The 15,063-nt window shown below is 39.3% G+C and overlaps 1 protein-coding gene across 1 annotated transcript in view; it reads right to left on the bottom strand.

Moving 5' to 3' along the window:
- Positions 1–4,292: 4,292 nt before the first annotated feature.
- The window catches only part of LOC120104691, a 35,627-nt gene continuing 24,856 nt past the window's right edge, over positions 4,293–15,063 (bottom strand). The window contains exons 4-5 of the mRNA XM_039116252.1: positions 4,646–4,996; positions 4,293–4,541 (exon numbers count right to left, since the gene is read on the bottom strand). Of these exons, the coding sequence (XP_038972180.1) occupies positions 4,485–4,541; positions 4,646–4,996 (408 nt within the window). The 3' untranslated portion in view covers positions 4,293–4,484. The remainder of the gene's footprint in view (positions 4,542–4,645; positions 4,997–15,063) is intronic.

Raw genomic sequence — 15,063 nt, 5'->3', positions numbered from 1 at the left:
GTCGCTCCGGAGGTATCTTATGAGTCAGAGAGAGAGAGAGTTGCCCAGGACACTGTGAAATTTATTGTTTTCTGACTTTATTGAACATATCCATACTCGAATTATATGAAATGATTGTGATATAATGGGCATAACCAGATGCAGAGTAACACAGACATTCTTTCTTCAGCCCACCCGTATTGCAGCTAAAATGGCTTCGATGGACCAACAAACAACGCGAAGATATAATGCATGACAGGGATCTGCAATATGAAAGGCATAAGCAGTCAAGATATGAGCTAAATCTGGATGCATCTGGTCACCTGACCTGACACAAAAATCCCTTTTTCAGTGCCCGCACGGCAATATCTTGAAACCAAGGGGAATGCTGCAAACGACCTGCCGAAAAAAGAAGGAAGCCACATGACGACTACAGCAGAGTCTCCTTGCACCCACCCACACTTTCTTGGGGGTTAAAATGAGAGATAAGTGCATAAATCCCCAGCCAAGCACCTACAAGTTCTGCATATGGAATTACAGAAGCAGACAGCGTTTGACCTCCAGCAAATAGCATTGTCCCTTCATGATTTCTAATTATATACCCAGCTCCAGGAAATCATTGGCTTCGAAAGAAAACTCCCTGTTATGAATAAGGTTAACTATATCCTTAACCTTATTCATAACAGGTGTGATAAGGTTTGCTAATGCACCCATGCATTAGGTCGCAGAGATCGAAGACACCCCTATATGTATCTTCTCTACCGGTACACATGCTGCAACTTGTAAGACAATATCCATCTCTAACTTTCTCGAGATCAACTTTGATAGCAATGTAAAGAACTGCTGATCATCCTTGATTGCACTATTTGCTGGGTTGAGAGCTACATGAGAGGAACTGGCATTTGCCATCTCTGTTTTACAGGTGAACAATATAACTTTGGAAGAGGATTCCAAGATAGTAGATTGACTCAAGGAGCACCAGAGCTTTAATCTCCCCTTGCTGGCTGATGTTTAGAGGCTTATATCCAACTGCACCTCATGTATGGTGGTCCGATATATGCACAGGGATGCTAATAATGTGGCTTTTTAGGTAGCATCCTATATGACTGAACACAGTGGTACTGTGGTATGGGAGCCTATCATTATTACCCTAGTGACTCCGAGATATAGTGGCGACTGATTCTAGTGGTTGTATTTAGGCCCTGTTTGGGGGAGCTTTTGGAGGGCCAAAAAGCACTTTCTGGCCCTCCAAAAGTACTTTTAGGTAAAAAAGTGTGTTTGGTAAAATTTTCAAGAAGCTGTTTCCGCTTTTGCGGGAAGCTGAAAACAGCTTTTTGGCAGAAGCTCAATTTTGGAGCTTTCCGAAAACGCTGTTTTCAGCTTTGTCGGGAAGCTGTATTTTTGACCAAAATATCCCCATTTAAAAGTTTCTTTTTCCTCCCAAAAATCTCAATCGCACCGCCTCTTTCTCTCTCACCATCCCCCCTCTCTCTCTCTCCCTCTCTATCTCCTTCTCCTCAATGCCGCCGACCCTCCTCTTTTTTTTTTTTTTTTGGGGAGGCAGCCACCATGCCGGCCACCCGTGGCCGCGCCCCCCAGCCCCCACCCGATCCCCCCGCCGCTGCGACCCACCACGCAGCAAAAAAAAAAAAAGGAAGGGGAGGAAGGGGCCGCCATGGCCGTTGCCTCCCCGGCCGGCCCGCCGTCTCGGCCCCCTCCCGAGGCCCCCCTCCCCCGCGGTCGCCGCGGCACGCCGTCCCGGCCCCCTCTGAGCCCCTCCTCTCCCACGGTCGCCGCGGCACGCCGTCCCGGCCCCCTCCCGAGCCCCCCTCCCCCCGCGGTCGTCGGGGCCCGCCGTCCCGGCCCCCTCCCGAGCCCCCCCCCTCTCCCGCGGTCGCCGCGGCACGCCGTCCCGGCCCCCTCCCGAGCCCCCCCTCCCCCCGCGGTCGTCGGGGCCCGCTGTCCCGGCCCCCTCCCGAGCCCCCCTCCTCCCGCGGCCGCCGCGGCCCGGCCCCCCTTCCGGCGCCGCCGGCTTCGCGGGAGAAGAAGAAAGGAGAAGAAGGAAAGAGAGGAAGGAAGGAGAAGAAGGGAAGAAAAAAGAAAAGAAAAAAAAGAAAAAAAGGAAAGAAAAAAAAGAGAAGAAAAAAAGAAAAGGAAAGAAAAAGAAAAAAAAGAAAAATAAATAAATAAATAAATATGTATATAAATGAACGAATAAATAAATAAAAAAATAATAAATAAATATATTTCAATGAAATAAAATAATAAATAAATAAATAAATAAAAATATTAGTAATTATTTAACCAATTTTTTCACCTAGTTAGAAAATTTGTTAGAGAAATAAATGGTCATCAAAAGAGTAAAAAATTAATTTATACTAATAATTATAATATTTTATATATTTATTATTGTATTATACTATAAATATAATATAATATAATATTATGTTATGTTAAATAATTTAATATTATATTAAATTATTATCCTATAGTATACAATGTTATAGTACTATATTATAATAATATTATGTTACATTACATTAATATTATACTATATCATATATTTATGTATTAATATATATTATATTTTATTATGCACTATTGTATAATACTAGTAATGTCCTTTATGGTTATTTTGCCATATAAAAGTACTTTCTCAGTTTGTTTACCAAACAAATGTTAAAGTGCCACAGCACTTTAGAAATGTAGTTACCAAACAGGAAACAGCTTTTTATAAAAGCTCTACTTCCAACAGCTCTACTTCTAACAGCTCTACTTCCAACAGCTCTACTGCCAACAGCTCCCCCAAACAGGGCTTTACTCGACGACTTTTAAAGCAGCCGCTTCAGAGAAAGAGAGAGAGAGGGAGAGAGAGGCAATGTACGATGTCGCTATATAAGTTGCATGTAAGCTATTTTCTCCCTCCACCTATCATTGATTTACCAAAAGGAAGGCCACAACAACTGGGCCTGGCTCACTCAGTCCAAAAGGAAGCTATATAAGATTCCAACATCAATGAAGAGGGTCTCAAAATTTTCAATAACATTGGGTTGATTTTAAAAAAAATGTATAAAGAAGCACGTCCAAGATATAGAATAATATTTTTGATCCATTTAGTGTTCCTAACTATGAGGAAAATGTAGTGTGATACAAAGGTAAACCTCCTTCGACTGAAATGCTTTGGAAGGAAATGATATGAATGAAATGCAAAGCTTGCACGAACTCGATCCTTAACTGCAAGAGAGTAGATTATGTTAAGTAGATTGAACCACCACCCGCAAAGGATAATGTAAAGTAGTGCGATTGGTCACAAATTAAAGAACATGTCAAATCTCCACTCTCTAGGGTTTGGAAGGATCGGAATAAGCAGCACACCGAGGTTATATTGTTGAGGATGTGATCATTTGCCACCATGCACTTGGTGGTATTTATAGGCATTTTTGTTATATATTTTGCATTAAATGTGAAGTTCTCTTTCCTTGATTTAGAAGAAAATATAACATTTTGTTGTTGGCATGCCTAGCTAGTTTTGAGTTTTCGGTTTGGAGGAAGAATTTTTTCTTACTGAAATATTTTTGTTGAAAACTGATTCCTGAAAATATAATATCTGAAAAAATGGTTTTAGCAAATTTGATTGATATGAAAAAGTGTTACATTCCAAACTAGCCAATGTTTGGTTAACCATCTATTTTCTTAGAAAAGTTGTGTGAAATATCCATCGTATCTTTAATAAAGAAAAAAAAATCTTATTCATAGATTTTGATGGCTTAAAAGTAATTTTTTAAAAAAAAGAAATCTCAATATTCAACTAGTGAGGAAGTAGCTTTTCTTACGACTAATAGATAGCTGTGATGTTTGCTATGACTAATTGCTTACGATCACTATAGGAAAAATGATCTATCCCGGCGCTTTTTTGGACCTTTAGCGACGCTTTTTAGCGTCGGCTAAAGTACCGCCGACGCAACGACACGCGTCGCCAAAGCGTCGGAGATACTTGAGTGGGGAAAGTTTTTGCCGACGCTAAGTAAAAGCTTCGGCAAAAGTCAACCTTTGCCGACGCTTAGTGAAGCATCGGTGTATGGTTTTTTCCGACGCAAAAAAGCGTCGGCATAAACTACAACAGTCGCTGCCGGTTAGTAGCTGTATTTTGTCCGACGCTTATCGCATGTTTTTACCGACGCTTATTTGCGTCGGTAATTACCGACGTGTTTTCGCGTCGGCGAAAGCGTGCCAGCCTGTACCAAAGGAGGTTTTTAACGACGCTTTAAAGCGTCGGGAGTGGTTTTTTTAATGAAAAAAATTAGAAAAACAAATACACATTAAGAAACATATTATAGCAATATGAACCTGCATTACATTTACATCAAAACAAACATTCAGATCATTCAAAAAATACATATTGTCATATATGATGAAATTTACATAATAAGTTTAGAATTACAATGTATTTTGAAAAATATAAGAAAAATACATATAAAACTTCTTAGATAACTGTCTCAAAAATATCAGGGACCGGATTCAGCACCATCATCATCTCTACGAGCTGTTGAAGTATCAGAAATCTACAAAAAAAAAAAAAAATTTAGAAGTTAGGAATATGAAAATCATTAACTAATGAAAATAAGTGATAATTATGTAAAGTCATCAAATATATATAGTTATTTACCTGAGGAGGGAGAAATCGCTGCAACATAGATGAAATATGCTCAAGCTGAGACTGCAAAGTTTGTTGGTTCTGCTTCAGCTCCGCCAACTCTGCCTGATGGCGATCCTTCATATCTTCAATTGAAGCCCGAAGTCTACTAACTTCTGCATTGCTACTATCTTCTCCAGCATTTCTTGTATATATTTCCACTGCAGACAACTGAGTGGGGGTAACTCCAACGCCATAATCCCTCACTCGTCCATAACGCTCTGGGCCTAATAATTCGGCGAGCACCTGAGCTTCGACATGACTGGTCGCGTCGGATGATGATGACTCCCCGACACGCTCTGAAATAAGAGTTGTTGTCCTGTCCTATAATGTACAAAAGAAAAAGTCATATTAATGTATGCCAATAATAGAACTAATAATAATATCGTTAAAAGATTCAAAGATTAATACATACAACTATATCTCTTGCCTCCTTCCGAACAAAACTGCCATCTCGGTGGGTGTGAGTCATCTTATAAAACTCCACCTTACCAGGCTCCCTCCCATTATCATTGAGGATGATAGTGGTATTTTGATGATTAATACAACAATCAAGAGTATGTTACAAGTTAATTCGATACTTCATTTATGAGTCTGTTACTCTCAGTATATTCGTATAATAAGATAAAGATGCATTTCATTGTTTATATGGATGAATCTAACCTTGAGTTGCAGCAAAGTGTGGATTGAGTCGACCCCAATGTTGATTGGGTCGACCCCGGCACATCAAGAAAGCATCTGGCACACTTCTGCAAAAATGGCACGGATGAACAGTAGTTGGGTCGACCCAAGGAAAGCATGAGTCGACCCAAACCTCAAGCCTCTCAAGCCTCAAGAAAGCAGTTCTCTGAAAACACTGAGAGGGTCGACCCAAGAGAAAGTTGAGTCGACCCAAACTTGAGTCGACCCAAACACTGAGAGGGTCGACCCAAAGGCAATGACATTCAAAATAGGTTCTCTGAAAACCCTGAGAGGGTCGACCCAAGTGAAAGTTGAGTCGACCCAACTGAACCTTGAGTCGACCCAAAAAGATGTTGAGTCGACCCAAGTGAAGGAAGGCTGAATTGCAAGGTTCTGTGGTCTGAGAGGGTCGACCCAAGGAAAGGTTGAGTCGACCCAAATGAAAGTTGGGTCGACCCCAGTAAAAGTTGAGTTGACCCAAGCACGGGCAGAAGCATAACGGCTAGTTCTGCAGAAGTACTTTTTGTCCTTCCAACAGTGAGTAACGGCTAGTTTTTGAATTCTAACCGTTGGGGCTTGTCCAATGGATGAAGAAAACTATTTAAAGTGGCACTATTCATCAGAGAAAACATCCTTTTGAAAAATATCAAAGAGTACACAAGAAAGACAAGTGCCCTAATCTTCTTCATCCAAGTGCTTCATTCAAGAGTAAAAAGAAGGTGGTTGAGCAGATTCCAAGAGTCATTAAGAGCTCCATCCACCCTTGAAGAGTGAAGCATCCTTGACAAAGAAGAGAGAAGTCTCATCAAGCGATAACTATTCTCTAAACTCTTCTTTGTAGATTATATTGTTATATTTGCTCATCTAGGAGCTTAAATCTTCTTACTTCTTTTATTAATCACCTTGTAAAGGTTTGTTGGTAAGCCCGCAAAACCAACGGTGTAGGTTGATTGGTGAACCCGTAAAACCAATTGTAAAGGTTCGTTGGTGAGCCCGGAAAACCAACATAGGTTCGTTGGTGAGCCCGTAAAACCAACATAGGTTTTTGGTAAACCCGGAAAACCAAAGTGTAAAGGTTTTTGGATTGTGAGCCCGGAAAACAATCCAACTGTAATCCGCGGGATTATAGTGAATTTCCAAGGGGTCGCTTGGGGAGTGGACGTAGGTGCTTAGGAGAGCACTGAACCACTATACTTCTTGTGTGTTTGTATTGTGCTTTGTTAAATTCCACTAACTCATCAATTGACATAAGTAATATAGTAAAAATTAAGAGAAACCAATTCACCCCCCTCTTGGCTTGTCATCTTGGGCAACAAATGGTATCAGAGCAAGGTGCTCCGATAGTATTTATTGATCTCACAATCAAGAGTTAAAGATCATGACAACCCAAGTGGGATGTTCTATGAGTGAGGGGCAATCTACAAATAGACCTCCTCTATTTAATGGCACAAATTACACATACTGGAAAGTTAGGATGAGGATATTCATTCAACCTCTAGACTATGAATTGTGGTATATTATAACTAGAGGACCTCACACACCCACAATTAGTATAGAGGGCACTATCATACCCAAACCAGAAATGGATTGGAATGAAAGTGATAGAAGATTAGCACAATTAAATGCTAAAGCGATTAATGTACTTTACTGTTCATTAGATGTAAGTGAATTCAATAGAATATCTACATGCATCTCTGCAAAAGAAATTTGGGACAAACTTGAGGTCACACATGAAGGAACTAATCAAGTTAAGGAGTCAAAAATAAACATATTAGTACATAAGTATGAATTGTTTAAAATGGAATCTACTGAGTCCATAACTGATATGTTTACTCATTTTACTGAAATTATAAATGGGCTAAAGAGTTTGGGAAAGTCTTATACTAATTCTGAATTGGTGCGAAAAATCTCAGGTCTCTACCAAGAGTTTGGGAGGCCAAGGTAACTGCAATTCAGAAAGCAAAGGACCTCAATACACTCATCAGAGGTGCGGGCAGACGGATAAGGAGAGCAATTAGAGGAACTTCTACGATCACTCATGACCCATGAGTTGACCATGAGGCAAAATTCAGAAGATGAGGTCAAGAGAAGAAAGACCATTGCCTTAAAGTCTACCACTCCAAAACAACAAACTGAGTCGGAAGATTCTGATGATGATGATGAATTTGATGAAGAAGGAATGGCTATGCTTGGAAGAAAATTCAGAAAATTTATAAGAGGTAAGAATAGATTTCATAAAAAGAAACCCTTCTTCAAAGGTAGCTCAAGCAAAGAAAAGGGTAAGGACAAAGAAAAGAAAAAAGAAACACCTATTTGTTATGAGTGTAACAAACCCGGGCATTATGAGATAGATTGTCCGGAATTAAAGTGGATGGCAAGAAAACTTAAAAAGAAGAACTTCATGGCTGAATGGAGTGAAAGTGAGGAGTCAAGTTCGGAAGAGGAAGATCATCAAGAGACGGCCCAAATATGCCATATGGCCAATGACGATGAGGTAGATTCTGAACTTGAATGTGATTTTACTGTTGATGAATTACATGATGCATTTTTAGAACTCATGGAAGAACATAAAAAACTAATCAATAAAAATAAAGTTGTAAAAGAAGAAAATCAATCTCTTATCAAAGATAAATTAAAACTATCTCATAACTATGAAACATTAAGTAGGAAACTCACAAATGAAACCAAGAATCTAATTGCTGAAAATGTCAAGTTAAAAGAAGATGCTGAAAAATATAAATCTTTAGTAGATAAGTTTACACTTAGTTCAACCAAATTAAATATGATTCTTGATAGTCAAAAAGCTGTATATGATAAGGCTGGATTAGGATATAAAACAAATAGGAAACAAAAATACTTAAAGAACATTTTTGTAAAAGCTAAAAATGAAAATATTACTTGTCATTGCTGCAATAAATTAGGACATAAAGCATATTAATGTAACTATAGAAAGTCCAGTTAAAACAAATTGAGTAATAATCATAAGCTTAAATTCAAGAAAGTTTGGATTCTAAAAGAAACATCAAGTACTAACCCTAAAGGACCCAACATAGTTTGGGTACCTAAAGCTCATTCTTGATCTTGATTGCAGGGGTGTCTTGCAGCTAACAAAGTGGAAAAACGATGGTATCTAGATAGCGGCTGTTCAAGACACATGACCGGTGACGTAGACCAATTTGTCACCTTGGAATCTAAGAAGGGCGGAGTAGTAACCTATGGAGACAATGGAAAAGGGTATATCATTGGAAAGGATAAAATTTTCATTACTCCATCTACCTTCATAGAAAATGTCTTATTAGTTAATGGTTTGAAACATAACCTACTTAGCATAAGTCAATTTTGTGATAAAAGGTTTAAAGTCACATTTGAAGCATCAGTATGCATAATCACAAATCCTAAAGATAATAGCATTGTACTTGTAGGACAAAGGCAAAGAAATATTTACATGGTAGATCTTCATGAGTTAGGCAAGAAAAATGGATTATGTTTAATTACTAATGAAGAAAAGAAAAATGAAACAAGTTGGCTTTGGCATCGTAGACTAGGACATGCTAGTATGGAATTAATATCAAAACTAGTCAAGAAGGAGTTAATAAAAGATGTGCCAAAATTAATCTTTGAAAAGGACAAAATTTGTGGACCATGCTCTTTAGGAAAACAAACAAAATCATCCTTCAAATCAAAGAATATAGTATCAACAACTAGGCCTTTTGAACTCATACATATGGATCTATTTGGACCCACTAGAACTGCGAGTCTAGGAGGGAAGAAGTATGGACTAGTTATAGTATATGATTTTTCAATATATACATGGGTTTCTTTTTTGGCACATAAGAATGAAGCATTTTCAGAATTCTTGAAACATTATAATTATATCATAAATGAAAAGAAGCTCACCTTAGTAGCAATTCGAAGTGATCATGAAACTGAATTTGAAAATCAACACTTTGAAGAATTTTGTAATAAAAACGGTATCTCACATCAATTTTCAGCACCTAGAATGCCTCAACAAAATGGGGTTGTTGAAAGGAAAAACAGGACCTTGGCAGAAATGGCACGCACGATGTTGTGCGAGTCAAATCTTCCAAAGTACTTTTGGGCTGAAGCTATAAGCACTGCTTGTCATATTCTAAATCGGGTTTTAATACGACCAATAACCAAGAAAACTCCTTATGAACTTTGGAAGAATAAGAAACCAACCGCTAAATATCTTAGAGTATTTGGATGTAGATGTTTCATTTTAAACAATGACAAGGAGGATCTAAGTAAATTTGATGCCAAGTCAGATGAAGGTATCTTCTTAGGATACTCCACATCTAGCAGGGCATACAGAGTGTTCAATAAAAGAACACTTGTAGTCGAAGAGTCAGTTAATATCATAATTGATGAGTCTGATAGTGAGTCTGCTAGGAAAGAAAATATTCTTGATGATGATGCAGGAATTATTAACTTTGAAAAGTTGAATCTTGATGACGTGCCAATTCAAGATAAGGGAAATGACTGCGTGCCACCACAGTCTCAAAACTTGCCAAAGGAATGGAGGTATGCATATGGACACCCTAAAGACTTAATCATTGGTGATCCATCTCAAGGGGTAAGAACTCGATCCTCTCTTAGAAATTTAAATGATTATCTTGCTTTTGTCTCACAGTTAGAACCTAAGACTTATGAAGAAGCTGAAAAAGATACCAATTGGATAAATGCCATGCAAGAAGAATTAAATCAAATCAAAAGAAGTAATGTATGGACATTAACTGAAAGTCCAAAGCATAACTCTGTAATTGGAACAAAATGGATCTTTAGAAATAAATTAGATGAAAATGGGGTAGTTGTAAGAAATAAAGCTAGACTTGTAGCTAAGGGATACAATCAAGAAGAAGGGATAGATTTTGATGAAACATTTGCTTCCGTAGCTAGATTAGAGGCTATTAGATTACTTCTAGCTTTTGCGTGTTTCATGGATTTCAAATTGTATCAAATGGATGTAAAAAGTGCATTCTTAAACGGTTTTATAGAGGAAGAAGTATATGTAGAGCAACCTCCTGGTTTTAAGAATCATGAATTGCCAAATCATGTGTTTAGACTACATAAGGCATTATATGGATTGAAGCAAGCACCTAGGGCTTGGTATGATCGATTAAGCAAATTTCTACTAAATAATGACTTCAGTAGAGGAAAAGTAGATAAAACACTTTTTCTCAAAAGAAAGGACGAAAATCTGCTAGTGGTACAAATATATGTAGATGACATAATCTTTGGTGCCACAAATGATAATCTTTGCAAAGAGTTTGCTGATTTAATGCACGGAGAATTCGAGATGAGTTTGATGGGGGAACTAAGTTTCTTTCTAGGATTACAAATCAAACAAACTAAGGAAGGTATCTTCATCCATCAAACTAAATATACAAAAGAAATACTAAAGAAGTTTGGGAATGAAAATCACAAGGGAGTAGACACTCCAATAAATCCTACTAGTAAGCTAGACAAAGATGAGAAAGGAAAGAATATTGATATTAAGCTTTATAGAGGATTAATTGGATCCTTGCTCTACCTTACTGCTAGTAGACCAGACATCGTGTTTAGTGTAGGAATATGTGCTAGATACCAATCAGATCCTAAGGAGTCACATTTAAGTTCTGTTAAAAGAATTCTTAGATATTTAAGAGGAACTACAAACATAGGATTATGATACTCGAGAGACTCCTGTCTAGATTTGCTTGCATACTCATATGCTGATTTTGCTGGATGCAAATTAGATAGAAAAAGCACTAGTGGAACATGTCAATTTTTAGGAAATAACTTAGTATCATGGTTTAGCAAAAAGCAGAATTCAGTGGCACTGTCGACAGCTGAAGCTGAATATATAGCTGCCGGCAGTTGTTGTGCTCAAGTACTATGGCTTAAGCAACAACTAGAGGACTATGGAGTTAAGCTAGATAATATTCCTATAAAGTGTGATAATACTAGTGCCATCAACTTTACTAAAAATCCGGTTCAGCATTCTAAAGCCAAACACATTGAAATAAGATATCATTTTATTAGAGATCACGTGCAAAATGGAAACATATGTATTGAGCATGTATGTACTGAGAAACAATTAGCTGACATATTCACAAAATCCTTGAGTGAAAATAGATTCTGCACGCTTAGGAGGGAATTAGGCATATGTGATCCTTTTTATTGAAGAGATATAAAAGGGAGCAAGCAGTCTCATGATACACTCCTCCCATTTCTAAAAATCGATGAAACATGAGTCAAATTGTCATCTATAGATTCCTTACTCATGTATCATTGTTCCAGAAAGAATTTGTAAGGATTGGAAGCAAGAAAAATTTTTAGAAGGGAAAAGGAAGAGAAAGGAAAAATTTCTGAACTTGGGTCGACCCAACCCAGAATAGGGTCGACCCAACGTTGAGTCGACCCAAGAAAATTCTTGAGTCGACCCAACGTCGGGACTCCACTGTTAAAAGGGGGACCCGTGAGCTATCTAGGGCACTGTTTTCACTTTGTCCTCTTCCGAAAATCCTATTCCCCACTCTCAAATCTCCTCCAATCATCTCCAAACAGTAGATTACTTCAAGATCTTGGAGAAATGGGACCCAAGAGAGCTGTTGCCCAGATAGACAACCCAAGAGGGGGGGTGAATTGGGTTTTACACTAATTTTGCAATTAAAACGTTTGTGGATAACTAATTAATTCTTTTTGCAGGTTAATTAATTAGATGCTGTGAGCAGTGAATGAAAAGAAAGTGCAAATAACAAGACAATCACAAACACAAGGATTTTATAGTGGTTCGAAGCTAACCCTTGCTCCTACGTCCACTTCCCAAGTCTCACTTGGGAATTCACTATAACCCCTCGGATTACAGCCGGTTGTTTTGCAAGCTCACAACCCAACTTGTTGTTTTATGAGGTCACAACGAACTCGGTCGGTTTTTCCAGGCTCACCGACTAGAACCACCTCGATTGTTTTTCCGGTATCACAATCGAACCCTTACACGTTGGTTTCAACCTAGGCTCACCAACAAACCTATATACCCTTGATTCAATTTTCTGATTGAATCAAGTAAGAACCAAATGGAAAGAACAAAGACAAACAGAAAAATAGAGCTTCTAAAAAGCAGATATACAGAGATATATATAAGAGAAAAGTTAAGAGCCCTCAAACACGTTTGAGATGAAGTAGAGAAGGGCTTCTTGAACTTTGGGTCTCCTCTTGAATGTCTGGATGACTTGGAGGCGAGAGGAGACTTCTTTAATGCTGGAAAGAGTTGGTTGACTAGAGTTAATGGCCCTCTTCCTTCTTTTCCGTTGAAATCAGTTTGCAGATGAAGGATTCTTGTTTTCTTTGAGTGGAATGTTACTTCTCTACTTTGCTACAGTCCTCTGTGGCTATTTAAGCCATTCCTCACGGAAACTAGCCGTTAGACTCACTTTACTAGCCGTTCTGCACACTCTGCACATCCTGACAATGTGTCCGTTGGGGTCGGAGTCGACTCGCGCGATCTGGAGTCGACTCGGCTGTAGCGGGAGTCGACTCATGCTTTTCTGGAGTCGGCTCGGCAACTGTTCCGGATTTGAATTAAAGTGAGCTTCTCGACTGGGAGTCGACTCGACTTAACCCGGAGTCGACTCGCCAAAACCTAGAGCTGACCTGGCATTTTTGGAGTCGGCTCATCCCATGAAATCCACAGAGCTATTCTTCAACTTGGCCCACTCGAGTCGACTCGGAAATACTGGGAGTCGACTCGACGCTCAGAGCCCGAACTCCCGATCTTCTGTCTTTTGGCTCGTCCAGTCTTGGAGTCGACTCGAACTGTTCCGGAGTCGACTCGGCTCTCAGTATCCGAAAAACAGTCTTCTGTCTTTTTGGAGTAGCGCTGCCTTGGAGTCGACTCGAGCTGTCTTGGAGTCGACTCGCGTCTCAGAGACAACAATATTGTCTTCTGTCTTTTTGGGGTCGCGCTGTCTCGGAGTCGACTCGGGCATTGCGGGAGTCGACTCGGATCTCAGTGTCCGAAAACTGCTCTCTGACTTTTGCTCAGTATAACACTGAGAGTCGACTCTAGCTTTCTTTGGAGTCGACCTGCCAACCATCGGAGTCGACTCGCGTTCCTCAGGAGTCGACTCGGCTCTCAGGGTCGAAAATTGCTCTCTGACTTTTTGTCTGTAACTCCCTGGAGTCGACTCATACAGCTCTGGAGTCGACTCGGCTAGCATCGGAGTCGACTCGCTGACAGGTTTTGAGTTGTATCTTTCTGCTCGTCTGTCTGTTCTTAGTCGGAGTCGACTCGTAATGTTCCGGAGTCGTCTCGAGCCTGTGCCAGTGCTTCTGATACGCTTGGAGTCGACTCGTAATATCCCGGAGTCGACTCGAGTCTCAGACTTTGGTTCATCTTGACTTCTTAACTACTTATCCAAATTGTCTCGAACCAAATCTAGAGACACTTAACCATAAATTTACAAGAATATCACTGAAACACTAGATTGAATTCATTAGTAAACATAAGATATACTCAAATGCTTTGAGCTCATCAAAATCAAATAGGGTTATAATCAATCACTCCACAATCTCCCCCTTTTTGATGATGACAAAACATTGAGTATATGTAAAGTGAATTGCTCAACAAACAAGGAGAATTATAGTAAAATTTTAAAATGAATTCAAATGTCTGGTTATTTAATTTATCCAAACCTGAAAGGTGTGAAACAATAAATTTTGAAGTTAAGACTCCCCCTTTCATTTGGAATTATATAAGCCTTCATATCATGCAATCAATTGTTTGGCTTATATATTTAATGATTTTGCTTTCTTAAACATTCAGATTCTCCCCCTCAACACATGCATTCAACTTAGTTTTGATTCTCAGAATTTAACCTTAAATTTTTGGTTTTTAGAGGAAAAATCTGTCAATTTGTTCTTGAGTAGGATTCAACTAATCTCCGAATATCCCTTGAATAGATTCTGGAGATTACTCCATTAGGAGCCCCAACAGAGAGATAATAAGCCTCGAGGTATCAAATCCACTTAGAACAAATTATTGTGTATTTTAAAAGTTTTTCTTTTTATTAATTTTCATTGATTCCTTTTTCCTTTTACATATCTATTAAATATATTTCTCCCCCTTTTTGTCATTGCATCAAAAAGAAAGTAAGCAGAACACACAAGCAAGCGGAGATCAATTTGCACAATTTTGAAGAAATTTGTCTACTCATTGTATTGATGTATATGTAAGTACATTTGTGAATACAATAAGTAAAGTAGTAAATACATGTCAAAGTAAACAAAATAAGCTAGGGCTTCCTTGAGGAGGATGCGGCTCCCTTGGGCAGTCTGGACTGGTGTTCCATAAGTACGGTGACTGCATCGGTGACGTGCCCTAACTGTGTGATAATGGCCGAGGTGGCCCTGCTGTGTGTCGTGGAGAGCTCGGTCAGAGTCTCCTGAAGTGTGTCCAGCTTGGCAATCAGGACATTCGCCAAGCGCTCGGCCCCCTGAGTAGTGGTGCCCATATCATGTCGGATGTCATCTCGCATCTTCCGTGTGTTGCTTGTGACATCGCTCATGTTGGAGAACTGGGCTTGTATCAGGCTCCTGACGTTGAAGATCTCCTCCCTCAGATGAGCCGTCATCTCGGTCACGGCTGATAAGGAGGGAACCAATGCAGAGGAGGGTGCAGGGGCTAGACCTCGGAGCTCCCTCAGCAGGTC

Source organism: Phoenix dactylifera, unplaced genomic scaffold (genome assembly GCF_009389715.1).
Source record: "Phoenix dactylifera cultivar Barhee BC4 unplaced genomic scaffold, palm_55x_up_171113_PBpolish2nd_filt_p 000076F, whole genome shotgun sequence".
NCBI classification, from domain to species: Eukaryota; Viridiplantae; Streptophyta; class Magnoliopsida; order Arecales; family Arecaceae; genus Phoenix; species Phoenix dactylifera.
This window is presented reverse-complemented; position numbering and strand designations above follow the sequence as displayed.